Source organism: Kogia breviceps, chromosome 8, assembly GCF_026419965.1.
Source record: "Kogia breviceps isolate mKogBre1 chromosome 8, mKogBre1 haplotype 1, whole genome shotgun sequence".
In the NCBI taxonomy this organism is placed as follows: domain Eukaryota; kingdom Metazoa; phylum Chordata; class Mammalia; order Artiodactyla; family Physeteridae; genus Kogia; species Kogia breviceps.
In genome coordinates, this window is record NC_081317.1 from 10,154,642 (window position 1) to 10,173,615 (window position 18,974).

The following is an 18,974-nucleotide window of genomic DNA, read 5'->3' on the forward strand; positions in this document are numbered from 1 at the left end:
TAGAGACAACTCCAAACTGCTAAAATTAATTCAGATAATAAATTTGCACTTCTACTGATACATATATCTTCAGTCAAATGTACAATTCTTGCTTTCATTTATCTTGTGTTTTGACGTTAGTAATGTACTTTTTCACATATTGCATGTCAGTTTTTTTTTTAAGGTTCCTATGAGGTAGGATTTTGTAGAGAAGGTAACTGAGTTGAAAGATTGAGGAATAAACCCAAATTCGCACAGTTACTAAGGGACAGAGCTGAGATTTGAAACTCATTTGGGTGCCTGATAGCCATGTTATTTATTTATTTATTTTTTGGCTGCATAGCTTGTGGGATCTCACTTCCCTGACCAGGGATTGAACCTAGGCCACATCAGTGAAAGCCTGGAATCCTAACCACTAGGCCCCCAGGGAACTCCCAGCCCATGTTATTTTAAGACTATCACCAAATTGAGCCGAGTTTCTCTTGTACTTGACCCTTTAGAACAGTTGCTCAATAGGGGCTTCACTGGTGGCGCAGTGGTTGAGAGTCCGCCTGCCGATGCAGGGGACACAGGTTTGTGTCCCGATCCGGGATGATCCCACGTGCCGCGGAGCGGCTAGGCCCGTGAGCCATGGCCGCTGAGCCTGCGCGTCCGGAGCCTGTGCTCCACAATGGGAGAGGCCACAACAAACAATTGCTCATCAAAAGCATGGGACTTAAGGAGCTTCTAAATGTATGCAGACTAGTCAAATGTAAGGTGTATCTTTTGGGACTTGTACAGTTGTCTTCCCCTTGGGCTACTTTTGGAATTGCAGGATTGGTTTATGAGTATAAATAAACTCATAAGAAATGTTGACAAGCATATAGTTGCTGAGAAGCATTGAAACAGCATAATCTAGTGAGGAGATTATGTAGACTTCAGTGTCAGACAGAGCTTGGTTTAAGTTAAGTCCTGCTTGGGTACATAACAGCTGTTTAAGAAGCCATTTCAGCTAGCTCTTCAGTTCTTTACATATGGCCTGTGGACCCTTGAGGGTCTATAAGATGGCGCAAAATGAACTGAGGGTAAAACTGTTGGTGCCTCAGCATGAATCAAGGGAGTGTCACCAGCCTATGCTGGTTGTCATTGTATTCTTCACCAGCATGCATGCATGAACAGTAAAATAAAATGCCAGTATCACTTAAGAATGTCCTTGATGAAGCAGTAATATTAATTGGCACCCTTAACCCCTCAGTAGATACATCTTTTGAGTAGTCCCTGTGATGAAATAGGAAGTATGCATAAAGCACATCTACTGCATATCAAAGAAAAATGGTTTGCTCAAAAGAAAAGTACTTGTGCAGTTCTTTGCATCTCTTGCTGAAATAGCCTCCTTTTTTTTTTAAATGGAACGCTGTTTTTTACTTGAGAGAATGAATGACAAACTACAGGTATTTGGTAACTGTTTTGCAAAAGTGAACGAAGTGAGCCAGTCACTTCAAGGAAAACAATTGACATTATTTGTTGCTGATGACAATTTGAGTTTTCAAGTGAAATATTGGAATTTTAGAAAATTTGAGTTAACCACCATGAGGCTACTAGCTTCTGATACTTAAAAGACTTTTCTGATGAGGTGAGTGATTAAATTAACAAATTTTTTTTGATGATGCATAAAGAAATGTCATTTCCATTTTCCAAATAAGCAGTGTGTTACCCACTCAAAGTGTTAACCAGCTTATCTAACAGTTTGAGAAGAGACCAGTTGTCAAGTTTTGATGTATTAAAAGAAGAATATGCACCATTATCTCTAAAGGTTATTAAAATTCTCCTCCCTTTTATAACACATAGCTGTATGAAGGTATGTGTTACACTTCAAATTTCTAATATGGTTAATACTGATTCATATAACGTATAAACAAAAGCTTTTTGGGGACCTGTAATTTTTAAGACTATGAGTGGGCCCTGAAACGAGAAAGTTTAAAAACTGCTGAGTTAGCCAACTATTTCCTTGCCTCTAATAATGGAATAAAATCCACTTCTCGGGATTGGATTTGTTTTAAAATGAGACCATTTACAGTGTGTGTGATATGAAAAACATACAATAGATGGTAGAAATTATATGTGAAATAATGAGATGGGCTTCCAGTAATGTATGACAAGGTTAATTGTCTACATATGTTTTCAGTAAATATTTATTATATTAAAGAATTTTGGAAAAAAACTACCAATATGGAGTAGGAACTATGGGTCCCCAAAGCAGAATTTTTGATCTATTAAATATATATCAGTTAAATGGAAACTTACAAAGCTTTTATTCAAGAATGTGTTTCTGCAGACATCAGTAGTCAAGTCTAAGGACACTCACTCTTTCACCACAGTTTTATAGAAGCAATTGTTTCATAAAACTTTTTAATGTTTCCTTCCTGACTTTGAGTGTGTACATACTCAATTTTTACATAACAAAATTGTATAGTTATATTAGAGGTATAGTTTTGTGTTCCATTCTTTTCCCTAGTCATTTTCCCACTTTGCTACATAGTTTCCATTGTAATCATTATTTATGACTGCCTAAGGTCCAGGTCTTTGAATTGGTAGATCATACTTTATTAATATTCCCTTACGTTAGTCATGAAGGTTGTTTCTTCTGTTATTAGAAATGCTATGATGCATTTTCTTTATGTTATACAGCTTTTTTTTTTTTTTTTTTTGCCTTTAGGATATAGTCACAGAAGTGGAGTTACTAGGCCAAAGTAACACAAACATATATGTATATGTGTATATATATCTGTATACACTGAAAGTGTATTTAGGTATATATACTTATTTTTTACTGCTCATATTGTGTGTGATTGTATTTATACATATATCATATATGATATACATACACACTTCATATATATATCTGTGCGGTGGGAAGTGATAAGTATATTCCTTCACAGGAAGGGATTCCACTTAGTAGAAATGGACAGCATATATTTTGAACAAATAATCGTCTACCAGTTGACTGAGACTGAATTTGTTTCATTTGTTTGCTTACTAATTTTAAGAAGATAGGAAAATTTTATTTTAAACTTTCTAAATTTTTTTTTTAAGCAAGTGACAACTCTTCAGACTTACGAAACATTGCTACAAAGGGTAGTACTTTATTTCGGTAGTTAATCTTTAAATTTCAGTTTTCTTCACTATGACTAAGATTTCTGTACTGTTTTAAGTGTTAGAAATTTAAGTAGTAATACTACTTTCAAGTGTAAAAGATAGATGTGAAGGAAGTTATTGGTTGTAGTTGGTATGGTATATTATAGTCAGTTCCTTTCATCTAAAATCCTTTTTCAGAAAAACTGTGACTTTAGGAAGTAGGATTAGGATAATTGAGTTGACTGAAGTTATCAAATGCACATTTTTTGTCAGTTAAATTTTCAGTCAAGTAGAATATGATGAAATATACTATTCTTTTTCTACTAATTATTGAGAAGACTCTCCACAGCTGTAGAAGCTGAGGGTACACATCTTCCAAAGTAGAGTGTAAGAAGGTAGGTTGATCTGCTCTTTATGATACTACGAAGTGTCATGTAAATTCATTCTTCGAAAGAAATTCTTATCCACTTGTTTCCTTATCTTTTGTGTCTTTAAGATAGATGCTGAAGGTGGGGCAAGGTGATTGGTTTAGCTTATTGACAGGTAACTGATAAATGATTTCAAATTCTCAAGTGATAGATGGGGAGAAGTATGAAAGAATTTGAAAGGGGGTTACCTATAACATTAATGACTTAGGAATGACTTTAGTGATAACTGAGCTTCATTTTAGTGCTTTTTTTTTTTTAAGGCTTGGGAGCTGTGTGCTTGGCAGTTTAGTTTGCACTTTATTTCTTTGTATAAATGTATATATTTGAAGTTCTCTTAATTAACTGCTTCTTTACACAGTTTGGCCTCAGTTTTATTATTTTACTCCTTCACAGGAATTTGTAATCAGCATATATTGCCTTTCTTTTATAGTTTTATGACCTTTGTGAACTATTCAGAACTGGAGGTCAGGTTCCTGACACAAACTACATATTTATGGTATGTAAACACCAGTGATATCAAGTACTTATTTTAAATGGAAGGGATCTGACTTACTACATGTAAATTATATAATAATTTCGTTGCCATGTGACAGTCACTATTTAAATATATGAAAAGGTGATTCTGTGCTTTTCTACATTTTGCTGTGTCCTCTTGTTGAGAATAATTGCTTTTGTAAACTGCTGTATACACAGGACTGGGTTGTAGCCCTCAGTAATGGTTAGGCTGAAAAATAGCCCAGAACCACAGGTTTAAGGCATAAATCTTCAGTTTACTGTTATTTTATCAGATTTTTTTTGTGCATTCATTTTCATCTGTTATTAATTTGTGGATTGATTAATATACACATATACATATTTGCTGTTAAGGTAGATATTTGCTTTCTTTTTGTAATATAATGTTACTGTTGAACTTTTTCTGACTCCTGTTATTTTCCTTCCTTCTGAAAATTTCTGGGTCACTTTTCTAATCTTTTAGCTGTTTTCCTATTGGTCTAATATTGGCCCACGTTAAATGGGAATTGTAAATAGTATATCCTCATATGCAGTTGTTAAATACAAAGCTAAATGTAGAATACTGTTATAATTATGGTAATTGCTTTTACAAAAAAACTATTTTCTTCAAGTTGACAGCTCTTTTTTTTTTTTTTTTTTTTTTTGCGGTATGCGGGCCTCTCACTGCTGTGGCCTCTCCCATTGTGGAGCACAGGCTCTGGACGCGCAGGCCCAGCGGCCATGGCTCACGGGCTTAGCCGCTCTGCGGCATGTGGGATCCTCCCGGACCAGGGCACGAACCCGTGTCTCCTGCATCGGCAGGCGGACTCTCAACCACTGCGCCACCAGGGAAGCCCTGACAGCTCTTTTGATACAGTTAAAAATATTTTTGAAATTCATCTAAAGTTTTTTGATTCACACATGATCTTTTAGAAACATTTATTAATGTAGGTAACAGAGAATTGAAAAAATGGTGGTTTTGCAGGGAAAATCCTTGAGAGAATTGCACAGCAGGTTCCTGTAGGCTCCTGTAGCATAAGACTAGCACAAACATTTAGTAGGAACAGCTTATTTATTTCCATTTGATTTTTTGTTAAAACCCAATTTCCAAATAATTCAATGTGTAACTCTTCATTTTTGTTATTTTGGGCTGTGTCTCTTGAGTTTGTGCCCTTTGGTATACTTTTTTTAAAATATTGTTGCTATTGTATTGTTTGTAACTGTAAATTTTTACTTTACAGGGTGATTTTGTAGACAGAGGTTACTATAGTTTGGAGACCTTCACTTACCTTCTTGCACTAAAGGCTAAATGGCCTGATCGTATTACACTTTTGCGAGGAAATCATGAGAGTAGACAGATTACACAGGTGTATGGATTTTATGGTAAGACCTTCTATTTCTCTGATTCTGAATATTGATTTACCTTCCTCTTTGGGAAAAAAAGCCACACAAGTCATACATGTGCTTTTCATAGTAAAATTAGAAAATACAGATAATCTTTTTCCACTTTCTCACCTTTAACTCCTTTTCTTCCCTCAATCAGTTGAAAATCTATTGATATGTAGAGAGAACCATTCTTTTTTTTTAATTGAAGTATAGTTGATTTACAATATTATATTAGTTTCAGATGTACAACATAGTGATTCAATATTTTTACAGATTATACTCCTTTTAAAGTTATTATAAAATATTAGCTATAGTCCCTGTGTTGTACAGTATATCCTTGTAGCTTATTATTTTATACATAGTCGTCTGAGAGAGCCATTTTTAACTTTTTGGTGTATGGCTTTCTAGATCAGTGCCTCAAAGTGTAGTCCTCAGTTTATCTCACTGGAATCATTTGTGATGCTTGTTAAAAATGTAGATTGCTAGGCGCCACTTTTGGGGTGGGACCTTAGAATCTGCTGAAAGGGAATGTTTCGCACACTCAGTTTGAGAACCTATTCTATATATGTGTGTGTGTGTGTTTATACATATGTGTGTACACATACCCCAAGCTAAAATGGGATCATACTTGTTTTTTAATATTGTGACCAGCCTTTTCACTTCATTGATGTTATTTTATAGCTGCACTGTATTATACTGTATGGATGTACTGTAAATCTGTGTGCTTTCTCCAGAGAATACTAGGACCTCAGGTCATAAATAGAATGTAGCCATTAAAAGCAAAATAGCTACTTCTATAAAATTTTTATATGGTTGAAAGTTTTTCAAAATGAGGTTAGGAAGCTCTTTGAAGGAGGTAGATAGCAGAACTGTAGAGATTATTATTATTATTATTATCTATCTGTCTATTTATTTTTGGCTGCATTGGGTCTTCGTTGCTGTGCGTGGGCTTTCTCTAGTTGTGGCGAGCGAGGGCTACTCTTCGTTGCGGTGCGCCGGCTTCTCATTGCAGTGGCTTCTCTTGTTGCAGAGCACAGGCTCTAGGCACGTGGGCTTCAGTAGTTGTGGCACACGGACTTCAGTAGTTGTGGTTCGCGGGCTCTAGAGCGCAGGCTCAGTAGTTGTGGTGCCCGGGCTTAGTTGTTCCGCGCATGTGGAATCCTCCCGGACCAGGGCTCAAACCTGTGTCCCCTGCATTGGCAGATGGATTCTTAACTACTGAGCCACCAGGGAAGCCCTGTTGAGATTATTAATAAGAATTTTCCTTGAGCACAATTAAGGCAGATATTGAGAGATTTGAAAATATTAATCTCATAACCCTTTAGTTTTTAGACTTTATATTTTGAATTATCTTCTGTCATTATAAAGATAAGCTGAACTCTCTTACTCCTGATTTTGTCAGCCATTATCAATTATTAATTGAGAAATTTTGACAACATATTGTTATCTATTTATTTATTTTTGGCTGCACCACGTGTCTTGTGGGATCTCAGTTCCCCGATCAGGGATTGAACCTGGGCCACAGCAGTGAAAGCCCCAAATCCTAACCACTAGGCCACCAGGAAACTCCCCGACAATTTATTGTTGATATAACTGTTAATAGGAATTGAAAAGTTAGATGGCTAATATTTATCTCCTTTCTACAAGCTACTTCAGATTTTCATTCACAAAATGTCAAATATCATTTGGAATAAAAAGTGTTTGATTCTTTTGCAAAATAATCAGTATTTTGGATAATACATTATGTGGTGTTAGCTCAGTGAAAGCAACTGGCTCCAGGTGTGTATGATTATTGTTACATATATAATTACACCCCAGAATTTGACCAACATTAGCAGTGTAGGGCAAAAGAGATAAAATGGGGAGAGGAAGGAAGACATTTTAATCAAGATGCCTTGACCGAAGAAAATGACAACAGCACAACATCTAGTATTGAATTTTTTTCATCCCAAGCTATGCTCTAATGTTCATCTATGGTTTTGTTTGATAAGAGGAAGCCCATCTGCTCCTCAGGAGGGAGACAGTTTTAGTCATCATGGAACTTAACATTGGTTTTAAAGTAGTAAAAACGTCTATATATAGCTATTATATTGGGCCTTCAGTTCACACTGATAAACATATGGTTAGCAGTTATTGTGAACCAAGTGCTTTGCTTACGTGTTAAGGTGAAAAATTTATAAGATTCCTACTGGTAAACTGAGCTCAATGTTAGAGCTGTCTCATGAGACGTTTACAGTAAGGACCCTGCCTCACATAGCGATATAATTTAGAAAATTATGAGGATTGACCATACCCCACAGTCTTATATCCTGTATCATTTTCATCTGTACTTAGGGCAATTAGTGATACGTCCATTTTTTTTTCGAAATTAAGGAAGAAGCCAAAGAGCAGAACTTCCATGGTATTAACTAAGAGAAGAGATAATGTACCCTATTAACTGTTGTAGACAGCAGAGAGAATGTTCAGCTGAGAATATGTAAGAACTGATTGGCAGTTTGTCCTTAGTGATGACTACAGGGGTACTTACTGGAACTCAAGTATGTAGTTGCACAATTTGCAGAAAATCTCAGAAGAGGCAACCTAGGCCTGAAAAATATTGAAATGGGAATTATCTATGCTCCTCTAATTTGTTTGATTATCCTGCTAGAATAAGGTAGTCACATTAAATACATTACTCTGTTTGATAGAATTGCCCAGTATTTTTTTTTTAAGTTTATTTATTTATTTATTTGGCCTGCGGGGCCCCACTTCCCCAACCAGCGATGGAACCTGTTCCCTCAGCAGTGAAAGCGTGGAGTCCCAACCACTGGACCACCAGGAAATTCCCCCCGTATTAATAGTAAGACAAAAGCTTTTGCTTTGGGTTATGTGAAATTAATATTTAGCTCTTCTTGATTATAGCATTTTGACTAATTATTTCAGCTGGTTCTTTCTTTTTTTTTTTTTTTTTTTTGTCGTTCGCGGGCCTCTCGCTGTTGTGGCCTCTCCCGTTGCGGAGCACAGGCTCCGGACGCGCAGGCTCAGCGGCCATGGCTCATGGGCCTAGCCGCTCCGCGGCATGTGGGATCTTCCCGAACCGGGACACAAACCCGTGTCCCCTGCATCAGCAGGTGGATTCTCAACCACTGCACCACCAGGGAAGCCCTCAGCTGGTTCTTAGAGCCACTTTTGGAATGAAAAGCAGGACCACATTCTTAGACTAATTAGACACTAGTCTCCTTCTGGTTCTACATGGAGGACCTACTAGGGCTAACTATGTATCATAACTTGCCATCCTAGTTTAAGCAAATTTCTGTTGTCCCAGTATTAGATGTATTCTTTACTTATTTTATTTATTTATTTATTGGCCGCACCTCATGGCTTGCAGGATCTTAGTTCCATGACCAGGGATTGAACCCGGGCCACGGCAGTAAAAGCGCTGAGTCCTAACCACTGGACCACCAGGGAACTCCCTTGTATTCCTTAGTTTTATCAGCAGATTCAGAACTTCATTAATGAGAACTCTTTGTTTCTCTCATAGATGAGTGCCAAACCAAATACGGAAACGCTAATGCCTGGAGATACTGTACCAAAGTTTTTGACATGCTCACAGTAGCAGCTGTAAGTTTATGTAAATCTTTTTTAAAAAAAGCTCAAGTATTTTCCTGCCAGTAACACTTTGCATATTTTTATCTAATTGCCATTTTAGTTATATTGCTATCATTAGCACTCACTGATGGATTTAGATGTATGACTGAGTTTATTATTATTATATGTTCAACTCTTTATTTTCCTTTTTTGCTAGTTAATAGATGAGCAGATTTTGTGTGTTCATGGTGGTTTATCTCCTGATATCAAAACACTGGATCAAATTCGAACCATTGAACGGAATCAGGAAATTCCTCATAAAGGAGCATTTTGTGATCTGGTTTGGTCAGATCCTGAAGATGTGGATACTTGGGCAATCAGTCCCCGAGGAGCAGGTTGGCTTTTTGGTGCAAAGGTCACAAATGAGGTAAAGCCAGCATTTTCGGAAAAGTGGTTTGTTGGTTGCTAATGGACTACATAAAGAACTATGGTGGCTATAGATACCAAACTTCTAGTCTAGTTTACTCAAACTGTGGTGGCTATGTATATCAGATTTCTTGTCTAGTTTATCCTGTATGTCTTTCCTTAATGGTTAATTGAGATCATGTAATAAAAGCACCTCCTTTAGCATCCATTGGTACTATGTGTAAAATAAATGTTCCTTTTCTTTCAAACATTGCAATTAAGTAATGAGATAACAAGGGCAAGATAGGCAACTTTTTAATATATATATTTCCTTGTATATATATTTTTAATTGAGATATAATTGACATATAACATTGTATTAGTTTTATGTATACAACATGATTTGACATATGTATTTATTGTGAATAAGCAATATTTTTGAGGTTAACTGCTTTCAGTTAAAAATATATATACACAGACACTTACACATACACACACACCACAGGGTGAAGTAATCCAGCATAATGAAGTCAGAGAGCTAGATTTATCCTGTCTGAGCCTCTGGTTCCTGAAGTTTCAAGAGAAGGATAATAAATCTCTTTCAGAATTTTGTAAGAACCATACTAAAGCCTCAGTAAATGATAGATATTGATAGTAATATATTTATTATTAAACCATAAAAACTTTGTTTCATATCTGATAGCACTTACAGAATGCTTTTCTTTCAGAAATTTCTAACTAATTATGTTACTATGATTTCTATAACTCAGGCCAAAGTGGCTCTATAACTTACAGAAATTAGTGGGGATAACTGTAGAATGGATTCTATAATCAGGAGAGCTTTAGTAATTACAGGATTTTTACTTTATTTAAATGCTTATTTTCTTATATATGTAGGTTTTTTTTTTAATGTGCTGGATACTTAACAAAACCTTTCTAAATTGCAGTTTGTTCATATCAACAACTTAAAGCTCATCTGCAGAGCACACCAACTAGTGCATGAAGGCTATAAATTTATGTTTGATGAGAAGCTGGTAACAGTATGGTCTGCTCCTAATTACTGTTATCGTTGTGGAAATATTGCTTCGATCATGGTCTTCAAAGATGTAAATACAAGAGAACCAAAGTTATTCCGGGCAGTTCCAGATTCAGAACGTGTTATTCCTCCCAGGACAACGACGCCGTATTTCCTTTGAGGCCTTCGCCCATCCTGCTGACCCATTTTTTTCTGCCCTCTTACCCCAACTTTTGTGTATTACCCTCTACAATATACTTTTTATTGAGCACTTTGCTGCTGAAATGCTGCCTCTTGCCTTTTTTTTTAAATTTTAAATTATCTAAATTTATTGTTTGTTATGGTGTCTATAGCAATGTTTTTCTATCAGTTTTCTCCCCCATCCCATCCCTGCCTTGGACTCATTTGAGAAGACTTGAGAAATGTCTTAATACCCACACTGCTGCATGTAGCTCTTGCTTATTTACTGGTCTACGGGAAACGGGATGTTTCCTTTTTTAAAAAAGCCAATTGACAGAACAGACTACACTGAAATACTCCTCCTTTTGTATTATTCAGTCTTTTGTTTTAGTTCGGTAAGTTTTAAGAAATTTCAGCAGCAAAGTTGTTATTCAGTGGGCACGATGGACTGCAAATGCCTCGAGTTATGTATACCTGTCCCAGCTGTAAACTTCATTTTCCTTTGTTGGATGATATTTTAAATGGATATAAAATAAATTGGTCTAAAGGGCTGCCCTCCTTGTTGTGTTTTTAAATTTTAGTTTAAAAACTGCTACAGCTTATGACTTTGTACATTAAGATAATTGTATTGATCTTTTTTCAGATTCCTTGTATTTTTTAATAAAGTAATCTTAAATAAAACCCAGATAGGTTAAAGTGTTAGAAATTTTAAACAGTGTACATTGTTAGCTTAAAGTTATTCTTTTTTTCTTTTTTCCTAATCAGAGTTATTGACCCTTTGGTTATTAAGTTTAAAACTTCAACTGAAATTCCATACTATATATTTAAAAAAAATCACTAAACTGTGCCTAAAGAAATAACTGCCATATTAATGTTTTGGTTTATATCCTCTCTAGTAATAGAAAAACATTTAAGACTTGTAATGCTGATGTGTTCATTTGATACCAGTTGAGTAGAATGTGATCAATCCAGTTTACAATCTATCATGAGTATCATTAAGTAAAATATATGTACTTTTCAATAGGAATCATTCTTACTGTAACACTTGACCTTAACTTTTAGAAAGTGTTCATTTTTTAACTGCAACTGGAAAGGTTGAAAAGTCAGGACTCTTGTACTTGTGAACTGTAATCTGAAGCAGATTTTTAAAAGTGTAGAAAAAACCAAATTGTCCTTTTTTGTAAAGGTCTGTGATACTATGTTTCGGCTTTGTGTAAGTAATTTGAATATCCAAAGGGTTGTGATGATCAGTTCTTGATATGCAACTGTCCACTTAATAAGGACAAGTGTTCCAGTGTCTCTTATGACTATGGTCATAAATGGTGCTGGAATTAACCATTTTATGAAATAGTTGGTATCCCTTTACTACTATAGTTAATTTTTGTCATTCCAGGAAATCTTTGTGAAGCCAGCCAATTAATAAAGCACTTTAGCATCTGTTCAGGTAGTTTTGAAAACCAACTGTCCCTCTTCAGGATAAGAACTTCCAGGTTACCTAAAAATGCAATAAAAATCTTTATAGTCTAAGCTTCTTGGCACATAATTTTTCATCAGGGCTTTTCTTTTATTAAGCGAGCACAATACTGTTTTGATTTTTTCCTCCAACCACACAGCTCCTTATGTAGTTTTTAATTGTATAGCTGTAAGAAAGAAGTGGCTAAGACATTAGCTGCACACACTTGAACTGTTGGGTCAGTAGCTTTGTTTTACTGCCCTAACCCCAGTGTAATTCAGGGGGAAAGGTATTTTTATCTTACAGGGATATGTAGCTATGTATTTTACTAATTGTGAAACACTGGAAATTAATGATGCAGACAACTTGGTGTGGTCTTTGAACAGCTTTCTGCAGTATTTTTTTTCCTGTTACCATAAATTGTATTTAAGTGCTTTCTCTCTTCTGCTTTTAAGTTGTACCAATAAAATTGGTAACCCTCAGCCCTTCCTTCCCATTTGACACTCCTTAGCTTAGACTGATGTAGTTGTTTTAGTTATCCATGTAATGTGACTTTTATTTTTAAGTCATGGTGTACTGCATTTGTTTGTCACTAGTTGGGCATGTGCCAATAATACTCTGTCCATTCCTTAATTGCCATCTCTGTTTTGCCTGATTTTTTTCTCTTCAACTGAATAATGGCTTTTTGCATGAAAAAAAAAGTTTTTACTTTTAGACATGTAAAGGGAAGAGAGAGTGAATGTATTGGACTCTGTAAGCCTAAAAGGAATATTTGGATCCCTCTGATAAATAAGGGCTATGTACTATATAGAGTAATCATGTGGTGGAAAATACTTGTAAGTCATAGATTTGTAGGCAGGAGGCTCTGTTATTCCCTGTATCTAGGTTGAATGTAAAATCCCTTATGTTGTATCAATGGGGGTAATAACCATTTTTATTTGCCTCTGATATACTTGGTTTCTAATAAAATGTCCTAGGCTCTAGTGAGAACTGTCTACTTTTAATTGCCAGTTACTCCCCTTTCCTCATTTTCCTGATATGCTCTTGGCTAGCTTTTCCTAGGTTAATGCTTTTTCCTGAAAAATCTCACAACTCTAAATGTGTTCATTTGAGTGTGATCCTAAAAAGCCTGGATCAAGAGCACATCTTTAATATGCAACCTGCATCAGCTCCTACTCTGTCTGGATGTCTAGAACTGTTGGAAGATTTTGATGTCTTAAACCCTGTGTTTCACTTTTGAAATAAGGTTTGAAATATTGTTCTTTGCATTAAGATTTATGTGTTTTTGCTTTGTAAGCCCAGCACCAGGTTTTGGAAAATGCCTGTACTGTGAAAGCAAATCCGAACTCTTTCTGAGCCTGTTTCATTGTCAGAAACGGAATTGCTTTCCATCAGCCTCCAAAAAAATTGTGTATCTGGAGTCGAAGAGATTTAACAGCAAGAATCCAGATTTTTAAATGTACTTGTTTTCTAAATGCTAATGTTTGTAAAGCACCTTCAGTTCTTTGGATGAAAGGTGCTATATTCTCTCTGTAAATTAATAAAAAGATTATAGGAAGTTTGGCAAAAAAATTTTATCTAATGCAGTCTGTCCCGACAAGAAGTTAACATTTTATATAACACAATTTAAAAATTAAAAAATGCTTATTCCTTCACTTAGTTGCTTGACTAGTAAACAGAAGTGAAACTTTTCTTGTTCTGCATTTGACTCTTCAGTGTTCCAGTTCTTTAAAGGCAGTATTCATTGTTACATCCTGGATCCAGTGCCCAGAACCCAGCTTCATGATATCATCACAACTCTTTCAATTGTGTATTTAAACTGTGCAGTCATGCTGATGAAATATACAGTAGTAAAACACCAAAAAGAAGCATTTGGAAAGTCCTCTAGCATGAAACCAAACACAGTAGATGCTTGGAGAAGGACCCTATTCCCCTCTTACTAGTTTTCTATTTCCTTGTTAATCAGTTGGTGAATATGTGCCTTTCATAAGGCATATTACTCATGATAGTAAGCTTATGCTGGCTTGGATCATTCAAATGTTTTCTTAATTCAAAAATGCATGAAATTTATGAATTTTGTGTGTGTGTCAACAAAAATTATTATTATGTAAGTATATTCCACTCAGTCCCTGGGTAGCCACTGTTCTCAGCACTTTTTTTATATAAATGGGAATGGGTTATAAAAGACAGTATGGAGGCAATGGAATAGTGGAAAGAATATAGGCTTTGGGATCAAGCTAGGTAAAAACCCTAGCTCTGCCAGGCAATAATAGCAGCTAACCTGTATTGAGCACACTTAGCTAAATGCTGTACATGCCCTATTTTGTGTCACCCCTACTATGGCTCAATGACTGTATTACCTTTTTAAAAAATTTTTTTCTTCAGACAGGAAAACACACTTAGAGATCATAGGTAACTTGCCCAAGGTTGCACAAGAGAGCTGGAATGTGAACCCCTTTAGGGCATCCTAGAGTAGTACATCTTAAGCAATATTGATTATTGTAGCTTTGTGACCCTGAGCAAGTTGGGTTTTCTGAATCTTAAAATTCTGTGCCTAAAATAAGAATGCCATACAGGGTTGATCTCAGGATTAAAAATAGCACATATAAAATACCCAGTCCCTGGCCCAAAGCTGCCATTTATTGAGAGCCCACTTACATATCATTTGCCTAAATTCAGTGTAGTTGGGAAGTAAGAATAATCCAAGGCAATATATAATTGCTGACATAGTGTAGTTTATGTAAGTACAACAAATTTGGAGAAGGAAGTGTTTGAGGTAAGATGGAGTAATTGGGGAAGGCTTAAAAGAGGAAGTGTGAATTAAATGTGTACTAGAATGATGGGCCATGTATTTCATGTAAAAGCACAGAAGCAGGGATTACTAGAACTTGGATGTGATATGAAGGTAAACTTGAGGGTACTCCTTGGGAAAGCATAAGAAATTAATAGCTGCAGCTCTATTGACAATACCATGTATCAGAGAGGCGTTGGCCAATTGTGAAAGACCTTGAAAACCAAGCAGATGGTTTTAATTCATATTTTAAGAAACATAATGAGTGACATTCAAGATTAGTCTCCTAATAAGTTGATCCTCCCCACCAGGACTCCTGCCACATCTCCCCTAGTCTTCTCTGACAAGTGATTCTGAGGTTCTCTCTCTTTTCTGGCTTGGTGATTATAAAGGTGGATATTGTTTGTTGGTATTGAGGGGATTTATGGTTCTGTTATCTTGGGATTATGTAAAATATTAATTTGGGGAGCCAACAGATGTTCAACTTTTCCTTGTCAATGCCATTTTAAAGGTCCCATTACAATTTACCATCATCATTTTATAGAAGGAAAGATGTAAAAAGAGCCATCTCAGAATAAAGGACAGCCCTTTACACCAAATAAATTCGGCTTTATGAAAAACTATAATAGTCTCATTTTTACCATTTGTGAAGATCAGTAAGAGATTTGTCCCCAAACTTTTGGTGTGTATAACTCTAGGCTGTCACATTATTGATGCATAAAAGCGTATTCTGATAAAAACAGAAGTAGCTTAAGAGAAAGTTTTATGCCTCCTCCCAGCTCCAAATAGATGCCGAGGATCTACCAAACAAAAACTACACAGGATTGCGGAAAGACTGAAGGGGATTCCACCTTAGAGGAAGAATTTTGTTAATATGTTAATGAGTTATGTCTGATTTTCAAGGATGGCCTTGTTAAAGTAGAAGAGAAAAGGTAACTGATTTATAATGCTTATGTGCTGGTAGTCTTGCATGCTTAGGTCTGTCCACAACACTAAAAGTGCAAGGAAATTTATTTTAAAATTGATTAGCTGGAGTAGAAGTCACAAGCATCTGCAGTTTCACAGGACGGTTAGCAACACATTCAGGGGTCAGTGCCATTTAGGCATTTGATAACCGAACACATTGCTTTTGGTTACGGCATCAATTCTGTTTGCAGGGTTGATTTTCCTTTCTTGGTAATTTAAAAAATCTCTTGCTTTCTTGGAACCCTGCACCCAAGCTTGTGATCTCTACTGCAGAGGACTGAGCATCTAAACCACACTTTATGTTGGTAGATTCTTACAGTTTTCTTGCCGGATCCTCTGTGAAGTGTTATCTGTGAGCTTTAACCATTTCAGCATGATGTAGTCAGGGACCGGATATGAGGTGGTTCAAAATGAAGCTCAGTTTGGAGACTTACCTCACTGTCGCACCTGCCAGAGGAGTCTGGGAAATTGTAGCGCTTAGCTGTTGCTCCTGGCGTGGTGCAGTGTTGAGGGGCGCCAGCAGGTGTGTGGGATGCAGGACTCAGAGCCAGAAGAACCTGCCCGCCGCAGGTGTCTGGCGCCGGAGATACAGTTTTTACTTTCGGCCGCACGGTGGCGCTTAGATCTCCCCGTCAGTGTTAGCAGTCTCTAAGGCACCTCCGCCGCCACCTGCAGTCTCAACCAAACCTAGGTGGCGGGATGTGACGGCCCGAGCGTCCAATCGGCCTCCAGGCTTTCGGCCACACTACGGCTCTAGCCAATGGGAGTCGAGGAGAGGCGCGGAGGAGGCGGGCCCTGTGGCAAGCCTGGCAGAGGCGCGAGGCCCTCCGCCCGCTTCTCCGCCTACTCCAGCCTCCGCCGCCTCAGCTTCCCGAGCGAGCCCTACGGCCGCCGGAGCAGCTCCCGCGGCGGAGCAGGAGCCGGATGGTCAGAGGAGCCCGGCAGCCCCAGCAGCCGCGGAGTCGCCTGGCCCCAAGGTGGGGCGGGGGCTGAATGGAGGTCGGGGTTGGGGATGCGGCGCGGGAGCGGGCCCAGGGCAGCAGCTTGGGGCCGTGAAGCATTCGGGGCGCCGAGACTGGAGGGGCGGTCGAGCTGCGGGGAATTCGGGGGGCGCCAAGGGGCGGCGGAGCGGGCTGGGCGGCGGTCGCATCCTCCAGACCGGATGAGAGGGGCGTGTGAGGGAAGGGGCGCCGAGCGGTGAGACTGGGGGCGCTGGGCCGGGAGGGGCAGGGCGCGCGCGCCCGGTGGAGGGGCCGTGGAATGCGGGGGGCGCCGGGCCTGGAGGGGCGGGGCTCGGAGGGACAGTGCCCGGGTCGGGAGGGGGTGGGCACTGGAAAGGGGAAGCCGGAGGGGCTTGCGGGGGTGGTGAAGCAGACAATGAGTAGGTGGCGGTGGGTGGTTTTGGGGAGCTGGGCTATGACGAATAGGAGCTGAGGATGAAGTGAGAGACCAGGAGGCAGATCAGGGTTTGGGCTAAGCAGACATTAGGGGAACGGTGAGTCCCAGGATCGTTTGGTCTTGGTATTTAGGGGAAACAGAACATAAGGCATTTGTAAGGTCAGGTATGGGCTTAGACAGCCTGTAGTTCTCGAGGGTGGTGCGTTGAGTTCTTGACTGGCACAGTAGGGCCCGCAGATGTGATCTTATATGTTACTTTTAGTTACCATCTTATTTCTTTGGTCTGCAGACTGACTGGCACAGTGGAGAAACCACCTCGAAAACGGAAAAGCAGGTAAGGCAAAATGCCTTCCCAATTTTGCTTCGTGTTTTTTTCCATTTGCTTGGCTGCACCTATACTATACTGCATAATTATACACTGTCAGTAGATGAAGTTTTTTACTTAGCTCCTTTCTTAATGAATATAACTATCTGCAAGCTCTGTCTTCTAGGACTTCAAAGTACTGCCTGTACTTTTTTTTTTTTTTTGGGGTATCTAAGATTATGTGGGAAAGAGATGTGGATAATTGAGAAGGCCTAGTTTTTTTGTTAGCCGTAATTTCAACTTCTTCACCAGCTCTGTTTAAAAAGCTAATGTTTTTTGAACATATGTGTGCCAGGTACCATGTGCAAGTGCTTATTTGTATTATCTTCTATAATCCTTGAAACACCACAAGGAAATGTGCACAGTTATCACTGTTTTAACACGAGAGAGAACTGAGGCACAAGAGAGGCTGAGCATTTATCTAAGATCACACATGTCATAAATGATAGAACCAGGATTTGAATCCCAGCAGTCTGACTCCAGAGCTGAAGCTCTTAACCATTATACTATAATGCCTCTAATAAATATACAATTGAGCAATAGGTTTTCTTTTTTTTAAAATTAATTAATTTATTTTTGGCTGCATTGGGTCTTCGTTGCTGTGTGCAGACTTTGTCTCGTTGTGGTGAGCGGGGGCTGCTCCTCGTTGCGGTGCGCGGGCTTCTCATTGTGGTGGCTTCTCTTGTTGTGGAGCATGGTCTCTAGGTGCGCAGGCTTCAGTAGTTGTGGCACGCGGGCTCAGTAGTTGTGGCTCGCAGGCTCTAGAGTGCAGGCTCAGTAGTTGTGGCGCACGGGCTTTGTTGCTCTGTGGCATGTGTGATCTTCCTGGTCCAAGGCTCCAACCTGTGTCCCCTGCATTGGCAGGTGGATTCTTAACCACTGCGCCACCAGGGAAGTCCCAAAAATAGGTTTTCTTATTGCTTTTTCTGTTTTCATTGTACGTAGAGTCTAATAAGCAGTTGAACTATAGGAAGATAGAAACAAAGGGCTTAGGTAGTCTGCAGCAAGTGCATTGTTCCTTGAGTAATGAAGAGCATGCATCCATTCCACAAGCATTTCTGAGCACATTCCATGTGTTAGGTACTACATAGCAATTCAGTGTAGTCATTCAAAGATTCCTTTTTCATGGATGTGGCATTGACCTAGAGAAAGTAAATTACAATAGTGAGGATGTGACCAGTAGGACCACTGAAATAGTTAATACTTGCTAAGTTATTGATGTTAATACACAGTAAACCTTAACAGTAGGTAGATGTGAAATGCTGATGGTGGAAGGTGCCAACAGCCAAAGTTCCTTTGTCACTCTTTAGGCCTGTATGGGCCAATGTGGTAGCCATATATGGCTGTGGAACACTCAAAATGTGGCTCTCATGACTGAGGAACTGGATTTTTAATAAATATTGTTAATTGTAATTAATTTAAATTTTAAAACCGAT

General features: G+C 38.3%; 2 protein-coding genes across 6 annotated transcripts in view; both read left to right on the forward strand.

Annotated features, from left to right (window-relative positions):
- The window catches only part of PPP6C (protein phosphatase 6 catalytic subunit), a 36,976-nt gene extending 23,967 nt beyond the window's left edge, over positions 1-13,009 (forward strand). For both annotated transcript variants that reach the window (XM_067040741.1, XM_059073153.2), the window contains exons 3-7: positions 3,952-4,017; positions 5,255-5,396; positions 8,920-8,999; positions 9,184-9,393; positions 10,319-13,009. In XM_067040741.1, coding sequence (XP_066896842.1) covers positions 4,015-4,017; positions 5,255-5,396; positions 8,920-8,999; positions 9,184-9,393; positions 10,319-10,567 — 684 coding nt within the window. In that variant the 5' untranslated portion in view covers positions 3,952-4,014 and the 3' untranslated portion in view covers positions 10,568-13,009. The remainder of the gene's footprint in view (positions 1-3,951; positions 4,018-5,254; positions 5,397-8,919; positions 9,000-9,183; positions 9,394-10,318) is intronic.
- A 3,606-nt stretch (positions 13,010-16,615) lies between these two features.
- SCAI (suppressor of cancer cell invasion) overlaps positions 16,616-18,974 on the forward strand; it is a 133,420-nt gene continuing 131,061 nt past the window's right edge. For 3 of the 4 annotated variants that reach the window (XM_059073078.2, XM_067040101.1, XM_067040105.1), the window contains exons 1-2: positions 16,616-16,753; positions 17,464-17,508. In XM_059073078.2, coding sequence (XP_058929061.1) covers positions 16,701-16,753; positions 17,464-17,508 — 98 coding nt within the window. In that variant the 5' untranslated portion in view covers positions 16,616-16,700. Of the gene's footprint in view, positions 16,754-16,926; positions 16,974-17,463; positions 17,509-18,974 lie in introns of those variants that run through there. The other variant, XM_067040100.1, reaches the window with a different exon arrangement.